The 18641-nt window shown below is 44.2% G+C and overlaps 1 protein-coding gene across 1 annotated transcript in view; it reads right to left on the reverse strand.

Moving 5' to 3' along the window:
* PDE4B (phosphodiesterase 4B) overlaps nucleotides 1-18641 on the reverse strand; it is a 222592-nt gene that overhangs the window by 173609 nt on the left and 30342 nt on the right. The window contains exon 3 of the mRNA XM_061364884.1: nucleotides 17553-17788. Within this exon, the coding sequence (XP_061220868.1) occupies nucleotides 17553-17788 (236 nt within the window). The remainder of the gene's footprint in view (nucleotides 1-17552; nucleotides 17789-18641) is intronic.

The following is an 18641-nucleotide window of genomic DNA, read 5'->3' on the forward strand; positions in this document are numbered from 1 at the left end:
CAACCTCACAGTGTTCTGAAGGCTGACCATTAGCACAGGGAATCTCCTGTTAAATATCTTCCAGATCTTGGTGGCACTGGGAGCTATCAGTTACCTGACAATCTCTTTCCATTACACCTACCATCATAGAATCCTGGAATGGTTTGTGTTGGAAGGGACCTTAAAGCTCATCCAGTTCCAACCCCTGCCACGGGCAGGGACCCCTTCCACTGGAGTCGCTTGCTCCAAGCCCCTGTGTCCAACCTGGCCTTGAGCACTGCCAGGGATGGGGGAGCCACAGCTTCTCTGGGCACCCTCACAGGGAAGAGCTTCTGCCTAAGAGCTCAGCTCAGTCTCCCCTCAGGCAGCTTGAAGCTATTCCCCTTATCCTCTCACTACTTGCCCTTGTCCAAAGTCCCTCTCCAGGTTTCTTTTAGGCCCCATTTAGGTGTTGGAAGTACTGGTATCATCCTTTATGCTGCCAGTTTCTGATGTTACATGCACAGAGCACTGTTCAGTCAATATCTATAAAGTCCCTACTGCTTTGTAGTATTGGAATTCCATCAAGATACACCTCTTTACTCCAGGATAAGCCAAGAGGCAAGAATAAGAACATCTCTATAGAGACTTGAGCTAGCTGGAAGCTTGGTTTTCAGAATAAACCTTACAATAATTTACTATACTTGCTGAGGCTACCATCAGCAACAGGAGGCAACACTACAGGTAGCACAACACCTGGGGAGGATACCAGGTACAAGGACCAGTCGACTGAAGTTCCTCTAACACACAAATGAAGGTGGTCAACATGCATCTCACTCTTTCCTGACCTTCTGTAATGTCCCAGTAACACAGTGTAATGCAATAATTTATCTATAGACAGATTATTGTGTGCAATAGGATCAGTATTCCAAAAGGAAAAAATAATTTCAGAAAAGGGGCCAGGAATACGAAGGAAGAGTTAAGGAGGGGGAAAAGATGATGAAAGAAAAGGGCCTGGTAGCACTATCAGGAAGACAAAAGCACTTGGAAGAACAAGGACAATTAAGAAAAAATTCAAAGGTTGAAGTGTACTTGGGCGAGTTTCCATACGAGCTTCCTAGGTTACCAACGTGTCCAGGATGGCACAAGGTTTCAATATCATTTAATACATTTCAATATCTTTTACCGGAATAACTGAGACAGGTGGTAAACACTTCCAAGCATGTAATTCCTCATCAAAGGCTGCTCTTCCTTGTGTTCAGAACAATTGCTAAGCAACAAGAACACATACTTTTTCTTTACAGTAGCACTGTATTTACCTGTTTCTATGTTGTAATTGCCAGGATAAGACAAAATGGCAAGGAAGAGGCAACTGTGGAATGCCTTAGGTGCTTCAGCAGGACAGGATGCGCTGTTAGTGGCCTTTTCACAGCAGTTTCGGTCCATGGCAGAGTCACTTCCACACAGCACACTCTCTAGAAGTGCATTTAGATGAAAACAGCCAGGAAGGTCCCCTCTGTTATTTAGGTCCTTGCTCCATCCATATGTAAGGCAGAAGCTCTTCCCTGTGAGGGTGCTGAGGCGCTGGCACAGGGTGCCCAGAGAAGCTGTGGCTGCCCCATCCCTGGCAGTGCTCAAGGCCAGGTTGGACACAGGGGCTTGGAGCAAGCTGCTCCCAGTGGAAGGGGTCCCTGCCCGTGGCAGGGGTTGGAGCTGGAGGAGCTTTAAGGTCCCTTCCAACCCAAACCACTCTGGGATCCTATTGATCCATATGCATGAGCAGGGCATCCCAAAAAGATAGCTCTGACAGCAAATTAGTTAGAAAATTATTCCAAGGGATTCTAGTTTTCCGGTATTACTTTTCCTTCTTTTTCAAAGGAAGGAAACAAAGAGGAAACATATTTTTAATGAAGTACAGAGCCTCCTTTTCAAAAATCCTGGCTTTCGGCATTCTGTCTTTAAAAGCAAAAATAAAGATCTCTTCCAAGCTTTCAAACAATAGAAAAATTAAGGCACGTGCCAATCATTACAAAATATAAACCAGAGACAACATCAACCCCATATTTTTAATTGTTATTCAAGCAATTTAATAAATGCATACATGTAATACATGCTCCTGAAGCAACAGAGTGTGTACCTTTGCACTTGTTAGTCCTGGCAGGACTTTGAGGTCCCTCATACATCAGCGTTTGCTTGGTTTAAGACAGGCATCTCTGCAAGCACCGGACTGTAAAGGTCACTCAGGAGAATGGCCATCTCTAGAGCCTTCATTAATAGCAAAGGATACTCAAGGGAAGGGCTTAATCAGACACTCAGGAGCCAGTATCTTTCTTTTAGACTATAAATCGAGCACAATACCTTTTGGGCCAGCAACATTATGGAATCTCACAGCACTGTTGCTACTTAACATCTGGATTTCTGCCAGTCATCCAGGGTAGAAGATGGTTTGGGAGAGGATCCATGACGGACTTCCAGCAGAGAAACTCTAGAAGCTGATGAGCTCCATTAGCTCAGAGAGAGGTGAATAGGCAATGTGATCCCAAGGAGGAGGCAGTGAAATCACTGTCCCCCTTCAACAGGTCATCTAAATGGTGATCATGCAGAAGACTAGAAACTGGAGCTAGAATGGGGTCATTGAAGCAAGTGAGTTTAGAGGAACAGAGCAATTGAGGAATATCTGACTTTGAGGAAAAGTGGAGAATTAAACCAAGGTAAGTGATGAAAAAAGCTATAAAATGACAATTTTTCTCTTGGACTAAACCAATAAAGACAAGTGAACAGAGAAAGCAGAGGAAAGGAGAAGGTAGAGGAGAGAGTCAAGAATATAGGAATAGTCATCTGTACTGGAAAAGAACTCAGTCACAAAGACTGCAGCAGAGGAGGGAATAGATTTGTGGTGGAAATGTCACAGGGCTGACATGGATGTGATCTTCAGGTCGATGCCTAAGGCAGAAGATGTAATTGCTGAGATGAGCTAGCGCTGGGAATAAGTAAGAGCAACCCAGGCAATGGGAGATAAGCAACGATGAGAGGGGTATGCAAATGAATCAAACACAACAGAAATGTCTAGGAGGAAACTTAGAGCAAGGCAAAAGAATATATCAATGAACTGGAAGCTGTAGAAAGGTAAGAAGCCAGGAAAACTGATGCCAAGGAAGAGTGCTTCAGTGTGAAAATAGAAGCCACTTGAGAATGGATAGGAAATGACAGCAAAGGCTGTAAGTCAGAGTAATGATTGGTAAAGAAATGGGAGGGTGACAGTGATGTGAGAAGAGCTGGATGCAGTACTGCTAAAACCTGGGAAAGATTACAAGGAAATAAAACATAAGCTGTACAGCCAGTGTTACACATAAGGATGTGTTTGTGGTGGGGAGCTTAAACCTTTCCAGTGATGGAGTTAGTCCTCTAGACACAACAGAAGTGGAGAAAAAGGGAAAAGAAAGGTGAAGAGGATAAGCTGAAGGGACTGACATGAGAAGAATCAGTAAAGTACATACTTTATGCCTTTATTTCCTTTCTATCACCACACTGTGCCTATCCCATAGTGAGTGCTACTTATTACATTAGAGGCAGAATCAGCATCAGTTAATTCTACCCTATCCTAATCCCAACTTTACTTTTAGCTCCCCCAGAAAAACAGCAAATGTGGTGATTGCCTCTATTCGACCTACACCTATGACTGACATTTGAAACCATCACATCAAATTCTGATGCATTCAAATAGTCATTTAGCCTGAATACTAAGGATCCACCATTCTAATTTGGGTTTGATCAGCCACATCTTGCTACAGTGTAGGAAAGCCACAACACAGAGCATTGATCAAACCTCCAAAACATGCAGTACCAACCCTGCTAAACAGTAATACAAAGGAATAGGATCTGGAAGCTGTGAAGAGATGCTGATGTAGCAAACTTCTGCAACCCTCCCTTACTAATGTCTTATTTAATAAAAGGCTGAGCAAACCCAATGCAGGAATTGAGATGCTGAATGAGAGGCAGAAAACCATCACTAATTACTGGTTTACATGACAAATTTCCCACATTGAAGAGGCAAAAAGGACAACAAGTCACTGCAGTTTATATTACCATTGAAAGATAAAGCTTTCCTATATTTAATAGCTTAAAATTACATAGTTTGTATCCCCATTCCCACAGATTCAGGGGCCTCTGAAATCTTCTGAAGGGCAGACACCAGTAATTCTTGCACAAGCCCTTGAAATGGTGTTTTGGAGGGCTGTAAGTGGTGACAGAAGAGCTGAGCCAACTGCCAAAGAAAGAAACTCTGTCCTTATTTAATCCAGAGTCAGAACACCAGCACAGACATGATCCACATTTATGAGCTTAGCAAAGGTTGAACATGACCCACCCTATATAAAAGGTGACCTTTTGAGCCCTTCCCATTTCAGTGGCATCTGGTTGCTTTTGGACAGGCTATTCTTCATTCAATAAGCAGCTTGTACATTAGGTTTTGGGTTGACAGCCAGCAATTGCAGCCTCTGTATATGACTTCATAAGGTTTTTGCCCTTTAAAACCTCTAACAAGGTCAAGAAGGTCCAGAAGACTTTAGAGATTAGTCACAAATAAAAGAACTCCATCTTTAAGAAAGATACCTTGAGAGTTCTGAGTGGCTTGGATGCTTGGATGCTTGTCTGCTCACAGTGAACTGGGAGTCACCCAGGTCATCCTACTGCCTGAGTAGAGCTCTACAAGGTGTCCTCTATCACTGCCAAATTGCCTGCATTCAGGACGTGCATGAAGCAGTCAGTAGTAAGGGTAAGCTTGATGCCTTTCACCTGCCACTTAGTCCCAGACTGGATTTGGTACCTCTTTATCCATAGTAAATTACAAAACAAAGACAGAAACACAATTTATCTGAGTTCCTTGCACTTCTTAGTATTTAAACAAAGAAGTATAGTTTCTTATCGTTCTACAATTATATCTTTCCTTACAGATATTTATGTTGCTATCTCCTAGTAAACACATATAAGGAAAGGAATGTAAATACTATAAACCCTCAGGTGACAAAGTAAGATACTTTATTCATAGTGGTGATTTCCTTAGCAACTTTGTGCTGGGTTTAGAGTACTTCTCAGAGAACATTTAAATACCTTCTATATTATCCACAGTGAGTAATCAGATATGTCAGGCCAATCTGTATTAGCTGTCATTATTTTCTTGTTGCAGAGCTACAGATTAATATTTAACAGATTAATTCAATAACCAAGTTATTCTTCACTGGCCTCTGGGCTGGCTCCAGAGAAAAGAGAAGCCAATGCAATAGAATCTTGTAATTTCAGATACTGTTTACATCCAATGTGATGATAGAAGAGAGGCTACTACAGAGACGTGGTATAAAGGAATCCATAATAATTACATTTGCCTGGACAGGTTACCTCACCCCTTGCCAGGCTACTGAGTTATACATAGAATCCCAGCCTGGTTTGGGCCGGAAGGGACCTCAAAGCTCCTCCAGCTCCAACCCCTGCCACAGGCAGGGACCCCTTCCACTGGAGCAGCTTGCTCCAAGCCCCTGTGTCCAACCTGGCCTTGAGCACTGCCAGGGATGGGGCAGCCACAGCTTCTCTGGGCACCCTGTGCCAGCGCCTCAGCACCCTCACAGGGAAGAGCTTCTGCCTAAGAGCTCAGCTCAGTCTCCCCTCTGGCAGGTTCAAGCCATTCCCCTTGGCCTGTCCCTACAGGCCCTTTCCCAAAGCCCCTCTCCAGGTTTCCTGTTCGTTCAGTACCTCTAGGTACTGGAAGGCTACAGATTCTGTGAAATAATAATATCCATAAATCACCTTCCTGAAACGAGCCCCAAGTTAATTCAGATGGTCACCCCCAAGTCCTTCTCCTCAGTCTCAATAAGGTCTTCCCCAGCCTGTGTTTGTGCTGAGATCTGGGCTCGGTGTTCATTTGGTGGTGCAAGCTGAGTGCAGCCAGCATGAGCTGCACCTGCCTCTGCCATGCACTTGCCTGTGACTCAGCTCCTCATCTCACATGAGTCACCAGCACTCGACAGCCAGGACCAGGCCTCTCAGCCCCAATCAAGATGCTCTGCAGATGCCTCCACACTCATACTGCCCAGCAGCACCCCTTGAAATTCAGTCACAGGTAACCTCCTTGTTCAATATGAAATGCAAACACGTTAGGATGTGTGATTTCATGTCACTGGAATGAAAATGACACTGTACAATGAAAAGCATGAAAAAAATCAAGTATCTCTGTCAGAGCAATGTTCTCACTCACAACAGATCATCTTGTAGAACCAGTTCAAGTACCCACTTGGTCACTGGTGCATCCTGCATACCTTCCTCTAAAAACCCTGCGGTTTGGTTTGGTTGGCAGCATGTCCACTCACACAGGCAATGAAAAGGGTACAAAAATGAAAGTCTGGCCATGGAGAACCCTCCTCCTCCTTTCAATGCAAGGATTGATATCATTTTCATGAGCAAAGACATGTCTCTTATCAGTTTCTCCTATAGTAGCTGAACAGAGAACCTCTCTGTTAATCCGAGTCTGTTTAGGGTATGTATCTTAATCTTGCTCTTGCAGGTTCTCAGCTCGTCAGCAGTTGACTGATAAAGCATCATTCCACTTTGCAAGCAAGTTATTTTAATTTCAGAGCCTCTGCACCTTATCAGCTCTCTCAAACACCATCAGGTTTGCAACATACATCTATTTAAAGTTACTTTTCCCTAAAAAGAACCCCAACACACGCAGGCAAAGCTCACTGCATTCACTGCTCAACAGTGTGGTTGCAACCTCCAGCTTTGCCAAGTGCCTCATGTTTTGGTGCTCGGAAACAACAGCAAATGCATCATGCACAACAGTTGTAATTCCATACAGCTTTGTCCATGACAGCTTAAATAAAGGAATACATTTACAGCCAAAAACCTGGAGACCAGCACACTGCCAGTGCCAATAGAAATGGATAAAGAGAGGAGGTGGCTGTGGCCTGTCCGAGTGTATAAGAAGTTTCATGATTTTCTTAACGAAAACAGAGCATCATAGAACCATAGAATAGTTAGGGTTGGAAAGGACCTTAAGATCATCCAGTTCCAAACCCCTGCTATGGGCAGGGACACCTCACACTAAACCATTTTACCCAAGGCCTCGTCCAACCTGGCCTTGAACACTGCCAGGGATGGAGCATTCACAGCCTCCCTGGGCAACCCATTCCAGTGCCTCACCACCCTAACAGGAAAGAATTTCCTCCTTATATCCAATCTAAACTTCCCCTGTTTCAGTTTTAACCCATTACCCCTTGTCCTGTCACTACAGTCCCTAATGAAGAGTCCATCCCCAGCATCCCTATAGGCCCCCTTCAGATACTGGAAGCTGCTCTGAGGTCTCCACGCAGCCTTCTCTTCTCCAGGCTGAAAAGCCCCAACTTTCTCATCCTGTCTCCATACAGGAGGTGCTCCAGTCCCTGAGCATCCTCATGGCCTCCTCTGGACTTGTTCCAACAGTTCCATGTCCTTTTTATGTTGAGGACACCAGAACTGCACACAATGCTCCAGGTGAGGTCTCACAAGAGCAGAGCAGAGGGGCAGGATCACCTCCTTCGACCTGCTGGTCACACTCCTTTGGATGCAGCCAAGCACCCAGAGCAGCGGTTATGTGAGAACCTGCATAATGTGACTGAGGCTGCAGCAGAGGACAAAGCTATGTTCTGGGCCCTCTAATTCATTCCAATGATGATTTCACTGTTATCAGGGTCTCTGTACAAAGGATCCAGGAGGAAATCAATACCATATAAGTGAGTTTAAAAAGCTTCCAGGAGGTCACAACACAGCTACTGAAAACACCTAACAGAAGGTTGGAAAAGCCCTTCAAGCTCATCCAGTCCAACTATTCCCAGCCCTGCCAAGGCCACCACTGACCCATGGCACTGAGGCCTCGTCTCCATGGGGTGTGAACACTTGCAGGGACGGTGCCTGCAGCCCTGCCCTGGGCAGCCTGTTCCAATGCCTGAGCACCTCTGGGGCAGGAATTGTTCCTCAGCTCCATCTGAACCTGCCCTGGTGCAGCTTGAGGCCGGTTCCTCTTGTCCCATCCCTTGTTCCTGGGAGCAGAGCCCAGCCCCTCCTGGCTCCATCCTCCTGTCAGGCAGTTGGAGGCAGCCATCAGGTCCCCCCTGAGCCTTCTCTTCTCCACACTGAACCCCCCCGGTCCCTCAGCCCTTCCCCATCACACTTGTGCTCCAGGCCCTGCTCCAGCTCCATTGCCCTTCTCTGGCCCCACTCCAGCACCTCCATGTCTCTCCTGGAGTGAGGGACTCAGAACTGAACACAGGATTCAAGCTGCTGCTGTGATGGTCACTAGATGATCTACTAGATAACCACTGATTCACATAACATTTCCTTCTATTCCATGTTTTAGAGGTACATACACCTTCACAGTCAAATTTCAAGCTGCTTAGCTGGGAGAGCAGCACAAGACCACCACCAGAAGCATCATGTGCAATACTGAGTAAATATCCATCTGATGCCATGGATCAGCTGAGAGCCAGAAGGCAGTTCTCCAGGTAACAAAGCAAACTGGGTTTGATCTTTCCCTTCAGATGAAGCTATCATTAGTCAGAAGTTTAAAGCTAAGAGAAAGTTGTGTCAAATTCTTGTCTGATTCAGCTTTTGTATCACCTGTATTTTCATATTCTCCATTTATTTTATATTCTTGGGAGGATGAGGCTTGAACATAATATTTCAGAAGCTTCATTGTGTTCTGCTAATTTACAGTGACTCATTTCTTTCCATTCTAGATACATTTCAAGCTATTTTGTTTCATTCTGGATCAAGGTATATAATTACATTTGCATCATTAGAAGCCCTTTTGGTGTGCCTACAGCTACCTCTGTTTTGAGTGACTTGTATCTGCAGGCAAATCCTGTAGCACCAAACTTCAGGATCATCTTCAATGAAATTACTGGGCTCACCTTGCAGTTCATACAGAAAAGGGATGCTCCCATTCTAAGCACTAAAATCCAACAAATCAAATCGATGTAAGCTAAGAAAAAGATTATCTTGCAATAATATAAATTGTCTATAAAAAGACATTTACAAAATGTCTCTGACTAATCCAACATCATGTTTCCTCTTAAAATTCCTCTATACCAAACTACACCACCCATAAATCATGGCTATTCTATTTAGGCCTTCTAGAAAACATAGAAATAAGAAATATGCCAACTAAATCAAAGATCCAAGAGCTTCAAAAACTGACAGAACCAGACAATGACTAAATATAGGCAGCCAAAACACTGATCTGTGTATTTTTAGCTGAGAAAATAACCTCAGCGATAACTCAGAGATAGCACAAGTTATCTCTGCAGCAGTTCCTCCCTAGATAGGTTTGCATTTGTACTGACTCGTTTCTTTGATAGAATCCCAGCCTGGTTTGCGTTGGAAGAGACCTTAAAGCTCACCCAGTTCCAACCCCCTGCCATGGGCAGGGACACCTTCCAGTAGAGCAGCTTGCTCCAAGTGATCCTCTGCTCTACCCAGTTTCTGGTGAGGGAGAACCACCATCAGCCCACCCAAGTCAGAGAGGATGGGGTAGTCTCTGGTGGAAATACCTTACTAAGGGAGGACATTTCTCTAAATTACCTCAGTATCTTCATTAAAAGGAAGCTGAGGGCCAACAGTGACCACAAATTCAGGAATTTCCTCTTCTTATAGAAGCCAAGCAGGCCCTGCCTCCTGCCTTGGCAGGCTCAAACAGATTTAAGCACCAGAGGACTTCTTTATGTAATTTTTATGATCTACCTGTAGACATCATAAGAACTATGTTGAAGGGAACATTTGCAGCCTTTCAGAGACTATCCCCAGCACTCCACGCTCCAATCACTTCCCGTGTTCAGCACCAGGTGTGAGCCGTCCCTAAATGTACCAGATGATCTTTCTACCTACTGAAGAACAAACAAAATCACTGAGCAGATGAAATGCTCCATCCCTGGCAGTGTTCAAGACCACACTGGACGAGGCCTTGGGTGATCTGGTTTAGTGTGAGGTGTCCCTGCCCATGGCAGCGGGGTTGGAATTGGATGATCTTGCGGTCCTTTCCAACCCTAACTATTCTATGATTCTATGACTCTTTCCAGATCTAACCCTCTTCAATACTCCCTATGCCTGTCATGCTGTTAGGAAGTTTAGGATGAATCACAGTAAGTCTGATCTTCAGAACAAAGTGATCATGAACGTTTTCCAGAGACACCACAGTGTAATTACAAACTATTTTCCCCAAAGAATAGATGAGCTATTATGATGAATACTGTTGACCTCGTTTCTCAAGGTAAGTAAAAGCCCCACAGGAACATGGTACAGGCTTTAGGAGCATGTTGCATGTTCAACCACAATAACTGATCCTGCTTTATTACAACAAAACCTGCTGTGATTTAGAGAACTAATAAACATTTTGTAGCAGATGATGTGCAGATGATGTCCCTTCCAACATCAACCATTCTGGGATTTCAATAATCTTAAATACAGGTAGAAAAATCAAAGTATGGCTTTAAGGGTTATTTTTTTCCCTCTTAGGTTTTTATTTTTCCTATTGTATGGGAGTCCAGCTCATGGTTTTTTCTCTGTTCCATGCTTGCAGCGTAGCTCTTCAGTTCTTATCTAGCTGCGTATGAAATGATCTAAGAAATTAGACTTCAACCTATTTCACAGGGTATTATCTCACAGTCTGAAACACCATTTAAAAAGCCAACAAGAAACACAGAATCACAGAATCCCAAGGGTTGGAAGGGACCTCAAGAGATCATCTGGTCCAACCCCCCTGCAGGAGCAGGGTAACCTAGAGTACATCACACAGGAACTTGTCCAGGTGGGCCTTGAATATCTCCAATGTGGGAGACTCCACAACCCCCCTGGGCAACCTGTTCCAGTGCTCTGTCACTCTCACAGTAAAGAAGTTCTTCCTGATGTTAACGTGGAACCTTCTATGCTCCAGTTTACACCCATTGCCCCTTGTCCTGTCACTGGATATCACTGAAAAAAGCCTAGCTCCATCATCCTGACACCCACCCGTTACATATTTGTAACCATTGATGAGGTCACCCCCTCAATCTCCTCCAAGCTGAAGAGACCCAGCTCCTTCAGCCTCTCCTCATAAGGGAGGTGTTCCACTCCCTTCATCATCTTTGTGGCTCTGCGCTGGACTCTTTCAAGCAGTTCCCTGTCCTTCTTGAACTGAGGGGCCCAGAACTGGAGGCAATATTCCAGATGCGGCCTAACCAAGGCAGAATAGAGGGGGAGGAGAACCTCTCTTGACCTACTAACCACACCCTTTCTAATGCACCCCAGGATGCCATTTGCCCTCTTGGCCACAAGGGCACATTGCTGGCTCATGTTCATCCTCCTATCCACCAGCACCCACAGGTCCCTTTGAAGCCCCACACTTCTTTAAAACAGCATTACTCCTTCTGAACTTACAGCTTTCAACCCACTTTTCCTACATAAGCTTCCTATTACCTGAAATATTTCCTTTCATTCCATGGGATTTACAGATTTCAAACAGGTAAATGAGTGACTGGGCATTACCTTCTGCTTAGTTTACTGGACTGGCTACAGTTTAACTATCCTTTTTAATCCTCCATGCAAATCTCCATCCCCTTTATGGATGGATTTTAACTTTCCATACCCATTTCCATCTTTATCATATCTATCCATATCTATCATTTAATTACCATCAGCTTAACAGCCTCATGGTGGCTACGAGCCATCCCTAACTGAAGGCAGCACTGATTTGGTTTGGTTTTTCATGTTGCATCTAATTTGCTGCCCAAGATCCCCCTCTGGAGAACAACGTGCAGTACTACAAGCATGGATGTGGCACTGTGTCACACACGCTTAGGAAAGCAGGAGTGCACTTGCACACCTTTCTTGAATAGCCCAGCTTCAGGAAGATTTTCAGATGGACATGGAAAACAGGATCAAGCCCTTCCTTCTGACCTGCACAACAAAATTCCAGAGGGGACTATGAAGATGATCAGGGACTGGAGCACTTCCCGTATGGAGACAGGCTGAGAAAGTTGGGGCTGTTCAGCCTGGAGAAGAGAAGGCTGCGTGGAGACCTCAGAGCAGCTTCCAGTGCCTAAAAGAGGCTACATCCTACTGAAGGGTGCTGGAGAGAGACTCTTCATCAGGGACTGTAGTGATAGGACAAGGGGTAATGGGTTAAAACTTAAACAGGGGAAGTTTATATTGGAGATAAGGAGGAAATTCTTCCCTGTGAGGGTGCTGAGGCGCTGGCACAGGGTGCCCAGAGAAGCTGTGGCTGCCCCATCCCTGGCAGTGCTCAAGGCCAGGTTGGACACAGGGGCTTGGAGCAAGCTGCTCCAGTGGAAGGGGTCCCTGCCCGTGGCAGGGGTTGGGACTGGATGAGCTTTGAGGTCCCTTTCAACACAAACCAGTGGAATTCTATAAAGTAAGCTGTAGACCTGTTCACTGACCAATGACTAACAATAATGCAGCAAGCTCACAGACACACAACATACTACATTTAGCCGTACTGTTTGCACTAAAAAAATACTCCTGAAAAGTACAGACAGACTAATGGTGATTTTTGTTAATTTTTTTAAGTGACTCAAATTGCAGCCAGCTCTGTTAGCAGACAGCTTCCCTCAAACCTAGCGAGCTCCCGTTTCACTCTTGCAGAAGAGGGAAGTAGCTTTTGTGTTGGCCAATTTGCAACACATACTTCAACACAGCATTTAAGACATAGCTTAAATGTTCAACACAATCTCTATGCCCTAAACAAATGCACTTCTTACTGTACATAACATTCATAGAATCCCAGACTGATCTGGGCTGGAAGGGACCTCAAAGCTCATCCAGCTCCAACCCCTGCCATGGGTAGGGACCCCTTCCACTGGAGCAGCTTGCTCCAAGCCCCTGTGTCCAACCTGGCCTTGAGCACTGCCAGGGATGGGGCAGCCACAGCTTCTCTGGGCACCCTGTGCCAGCGCCTCAGCACCCTCACAGGGAAGAGCTTCTGCCTAAGAGCTCAGCTCAGTCTCCCCTCGGGCAGGTTCAAGCCATTCCCCTTGGCCTGTCCCTACAGGCCCTTTCCCAAAGCCCCTCTCCAGGTTTCTTGTTGCCCCTTTAGGTATTTCCTTACACTTTGACTCAACACAGAACTTATTTTTGTTTCAACATAGAAACTTGATGCAAAACTGTCAAACTGTCTCCACAAACCTGAGTCTGAAGTGAGAAGTGGTGTAAATCAGAAGCTAGCTGTCAAATCTAATCCAGGAGCTGCTGAGCATCAAAAATAGGGTAAGAGAACTATTTTGGATGTTCTAAGTGTAGGTACAAATATATTCTTCACACCCTCGTTCTTCTCTCTTGCCTGGATTTATTATCACAAAGCTTCAGTTATAAAATATAGAGCAGGATTGTGGAAAACATTTTAACCACTTTTATGAAAACACAGACAAAATGTGCTCAATAGAAGCTTGTAAGACTTTTACATTCAGATTGCACTTGAAGATCTATATCCCATATACCCTTTCGCTTGCATGGCTCATGAAAGCTATTTTGCATGGGTAGTGCCTTGCCATGGTCCCACTAAATATTGTTATATCACACCTGGCTTAGAGTGATTGCTTCGGAGTCAGCCTGTCCCTTTCTCCTTCGCTGGTCACAGATCTTGCCTGGTTTTCTTGGGCTCAGGAACACACAGTCCTGATAAAAACATTTAAAACTCATTGCAGGAGCAGCTTTATCTTTTAGGTTCTCATGCATCTTCAGTGAAAATACTTATGTGAGTCATGGCTCACTCTGTCACGGGTCCTACTTTTGCATTACCACTGGAAGGAAGTTAAGGTGATTTCTGACAAGACGTGGCAGAGAAACTACTTACAGAAGGAACAGGCTTATCTTCCTCTGTCCCTCCCACACGATGTGTTCTGCATTTGAACTGTCTCACCCTTTTCTTCAAAGCACAGTTATTGCAATCCCAGGAACAGCTTATTTTCCACGTCCAGCCACTCTTAGCACATAGTAGCACAGCACCGATGGTGCATGTTGAGTTTTGCACCATTTCAGTGATGATAGAGCCAAATTTCACCCTACCAATAATGAACTATATTCCTAAAAGAAGATCAAAGCACTGAAGCTGCTGCAATACAATCTGTAATCTCCATAGATACGTAGGGTTTTGCAGAGAGCTGGGTAACACACAGAGGTGCATGGTTAGAAGCAGAAAGCATTGTATTTCACAGGTGAAGCAACTACCAGGTGCATGGTTAGAAGCAGAAAGCATTGTATTTCACAGATGTGGCATCTCCTAAACTGCTCCAGGAAGAATTACATATCTGTTATTATACACAAACCCTCTTCCAGGATTTCAGGGCAGAAATCTCACTGGATAACAGTGGTATTTGCCACCTGGCATTTTGCTGACCAGACACAGGGAGACTTTATTCTCAGCTGAGGACAGTCACACAGCAGAACAGGCTGCCCAGAGGATGTGAAGTCTCCATCCTTGCTTGGAGGTTTCAAGACCAGACTAGATAAAGTTCCCTGAGCATCTTGCTCTGGCCTCACTTGGAGCAACGGCTGGACTAGAAACCTCCAGAGGCTCCTTCCAGCCTGAATTATCCTATAATACTATGAAACTAAGAGTTGGACACTCTTTTCACAAGGAATATCCTATCTCCTGTCCCAGTCTGAGATATACAGTTTAATGGCATTAGGCTCCCTGTATTGCCCCCCACCTCCAATTGCTTAAAACATGTTCATTTTCTGCCTGTGGTTTCAGCATTTTTATTAAAGCTCCAGGGAAAGATACCCATAAAGTAAGGTGCAAACCCCAGATCTGTATTATAGTATACATACATAATGGTACATCTAGTCCATGATCTTGTCTCCCACAAGACACTAAAGGCATAGAGGAGAAAGGAACAGAAGGCAAACACATGACACTTCCCCTCAAGTATTTTCCCAGCCTTAAACAACTTGGAGCTCACAAGCTACACAAGATGTATTCAGAAGGAAACCACAACAGAGTTCTCCTCCCAGGATCTGTCAAGCATTCCCCTTGAGCCTCCTCAAACTCCCAGCATCCCCAGTATCCTATGGCACAAAGTTCCCCAGAGGAGCTAGAAGGTGCATAAAGAAACACCTCCCTGCACTTGCTTCATGCCTGCAATACCAATTTATTTCATAGGCCTTTTTTCTCATACTGGAAAGGATAATAAGCAATAAATCAACTACCTCTGCTCTTACCATTAGTAAGATGCCAGTCCTATCTCTTTGCCCACTGCTCTTTCCCACGCTGAAGACTTCAAGCCTCCTTGGTCAATCCCAGTGCAGAAGCTGTTCCATATCTTCAATCATCTTGGAGGCCTTTAACTCTTCTTAGCTCTGCTACACCATTTTTTGAGAGGAAGGACCAGAACTGTACACTATATTCAATGTTTGACCAATACCATGGCATCCTGATGTTCTATGCTTTATCTACTACTCTTTTCCTCCAAATCTTCAACAGTTAATTTGGGGTTTAGACCATTAATAAGCACTGAACCTACAACTCTGTTGGATTTCTATACTATGCTCCTGCACAGTTACATTGTCTTGCAGCTACAATTCTTTCATGCTCAGGTATATCACTTATTTCTCCACACTGAAATTTTCCTATCACTTTATTGCCTACTCACTGAGTCTCTTAATACTTGTATCATTCCAAAGCTATTTCAACACAATGGCACATATCGGCTTTACACAAATACAATCTGTGTCTAGGGTATATTTCATGCAGAACTGAAGCACAATATAAAGTCCAAGTTGCCTGGAGATGGGCATGCCTATAATGCTCCTACACAAACTAATATCAGCCACGACTATGAAAGTGTGGTCAGACCCTGAACAACTGGAGATTGTGTAGGTAAGGAACTGCTGGCATGGGGCAGAGAACAGTGATAACCCCATCAAAAGCCCTTCACAAGTTACACAGAAGACCAAAAGATCAGGCCAATTCTCTGCCCAGCTGTAAGAGCAGTTGATGTAACTGGTGCCCCAGTCAGAAAGGGGAGGAGGATGCAAAGATGCTTCTGTGAGGAGGTGTTGAACAGCACCCTGCATCAGTCACACTGACCAGCAACCCCCAGCGCAGGCAGGGTTGTGCATAGGTATGAGAGATTCAAGGAAACCAGAGAAGTCAGAAGACATCTGCTCACTTATAGGGGATGAACAGCAGTGAAGAAAGAGCTATAACCCAAGTGTAAGTGGTTTCTCTTTGGCACACCACTGAAGAAAAATGCATGCTATACGACACAACACACACACTGATTCTGCAGTAATGCAAGAGAGGAGCAGCAATGCCCCCTTGTGGTTACAGACAAGGGAAACCAATGACAAATCCAGCTGAATTCCTTGCATTTTCCTTAATTGTGCATGATGAAGGTGTGTACAAAGAACAGAACTAATTCATTCTTAGAAGCACACCTGAGGAATAGGGTCCACATTGTCTTGCTGTCAAGACTACAACTGCTGCAGATACACAGAAGGGAACACTCCTAAAGTGCTCCTGAAGATAAAACCAACCCTTTCACTGTCAAAATACACAATCCATCTGAAATCAGATGGATTTCATTTGTCGTCTCATCTTGTTAAATTTACCCACAGCAATTAAGTGCAAAAACTGAACAAAAGCTCCTAATTCCTCTTTGATTTCTGCATCTCATCTATTCAAATGCATAGTTTAAAAATCCCATTTTCAGTAGGAAACTGGTTTGTAAAGGACTCTGACAAATGAATTTAGGATCCCCTCCATAACTGTTCTAATGCAAACTGAAATGCCAGCTCTCAACACTGCTGAGCTTAACAGAAGCTAAACCCAGATTCAGGCTTGGAAACAGTGACGTGAGCATATCTTGCAGCCAGCAAATGAAATTGAGAGCGGAGCATTTAAAACCTAGAATCTACAGCACACTTGAAATCTGAAGGCGAGTACAGGGTTTAAGGTTGCACGGCAACACCAATTCAAGATTCATAAGGCAAAGGGGACATCTAACCTTGCTGTGCCATTAAAATCTGCAATTCCAACACATCAACACCTGGGGCTTTGTCTTCCTCTCCTCCCTCTAGAAGAATTCCCTTGTTTTGGTACTTAGTATTAAGTTGGAATCATCTCTTAGCAATCCCTTTAATCAGCTCTCTGAGAGTTTCTTTAGAGACTTTTCTAGAGCTTAGCCCCAGATTTAAATGCTTTTCTAAGCCTTTCTTTTAACTTGGAAATAGAGCTCAATCCTTGCTCCTCAATGTGTCATAGAGGAGTCTACCAGCATCCTGAACTTTTCTGTGGGTGCAAAGCAAGTGACACAAACCCTCTGGCCAAGATCAGAATTTACAACACAAAAGTGTCATGAAGATACACAGAAAAGTGAACAGAAGAGGTTTTAACAGAAGTAGAATTTCAAAACCAGACAATTCCTTTGTAACCTTACATCCATGATGCACCAGTTGGTAGAGATCAACAGCACTGCTCAATATAGACAAGATATTCTTTCTTTCAATAAACCAGAAAACAAACCCAACCAAACCTAAACCCCCAACTGTGTGAGACATAACAAAGGGAAGTAACTCACCAGTCTTGGTAAGTGGTGATGGCAATACTTGGAGGTGTCAGCAAAGGCAGAGTTGTTGGTCTACACACAATGTCTCTGTCAGGGGTCTTTGCCTTTTCTGTTTGTCTTTGGGATAACGGTGGTAACTGCAAATTCCCAGAACAGCATCTTCGTCCTCTCCAGAGGTCTATGCCCAGAGCGTGGCTGGAAGTGCTGTAGGACTTGCTCAGCCCACACTCCAGGTAATCCAGAGCATTCTGCAAAGACAGAGAAGCCACTGAGGTTCTGCAAACAAAAGTTTTCCTCCATGAGGATAAAACACATTCAAGGGTTGTCCTACAGCCAGAGCTGCCCACAAAGGGGAAGTGTCTGATGAAACCTGGCACAGTCTGACTGTGCTGCATTGTTACTTTATCAAGTTATGTATGAACTTGAAAACTCATTCCTAACTTATCCAACAGCTAATTCTAATCGAAGTGAACACTTCCCTAATCCAGGTCACTTCAGCAATATGTTAAACTTCTGGTATTTTAAGCTTTTTCACAGAACATTCCACTCAACATCATCTAAAGGATCACTCCTCTCAACACAAATACATTGGTTTGGCACTCATTTTGATGAATCACTAGGCAGAGAAAGGTGAATACTGGATATAGACACATCTAAATCATCCAAGAGCCATTCAGTGAGATGAACTCCCAGCTAAGTTACCCTACCCTATGTCTAGAAATAGACTCAACAAAAACTTTTCATCAGTCAAAGCAGTTTTTCCTCTTGTAGCTTCTACTCGCTTTTATTTAAAGGCATCACCATGATCACAGAATTGGCTGTCAGACTTCTCAAACCCGAGCCAGAAGTTCTCCCACAGAACAGCACTGCAAGAGGGCTGCCAGTTTGGGTCTTGCCTGGAGAATTTAGCTACTCAAATATAGGTGTCCAATATAAATGAGAATATTTCTATACTGTGGGTGATGAGCTACCAGTAGAAGCTGGAGGGTTGTTATGATCAGTATATCATATATATATATAAATATATATATATTGCAATCCCTCTACATTTTCCTCTTCTACCTGCTCCTGAATGTTGAACTCCACCTCTCCACCCTTCAC

Source organism: Neopsephotus bourkii, unplaced genomic scaffold (genome assembly GCF_033783945.1).
Source record: "Neopsephotus bourkii isolate Nb327-2 ecotype Australia unplaced genomic scaffold, CSIRO-AGI_Nbou_v1 NB_1250, whole genome shotgun sequence".
Lineage (NCBI taxonomy): Eukaryota > Metazoa > Chordata > Aves > Psittaciformes > Psittacidae > Neopsephotus > Neopsephotus bourkii.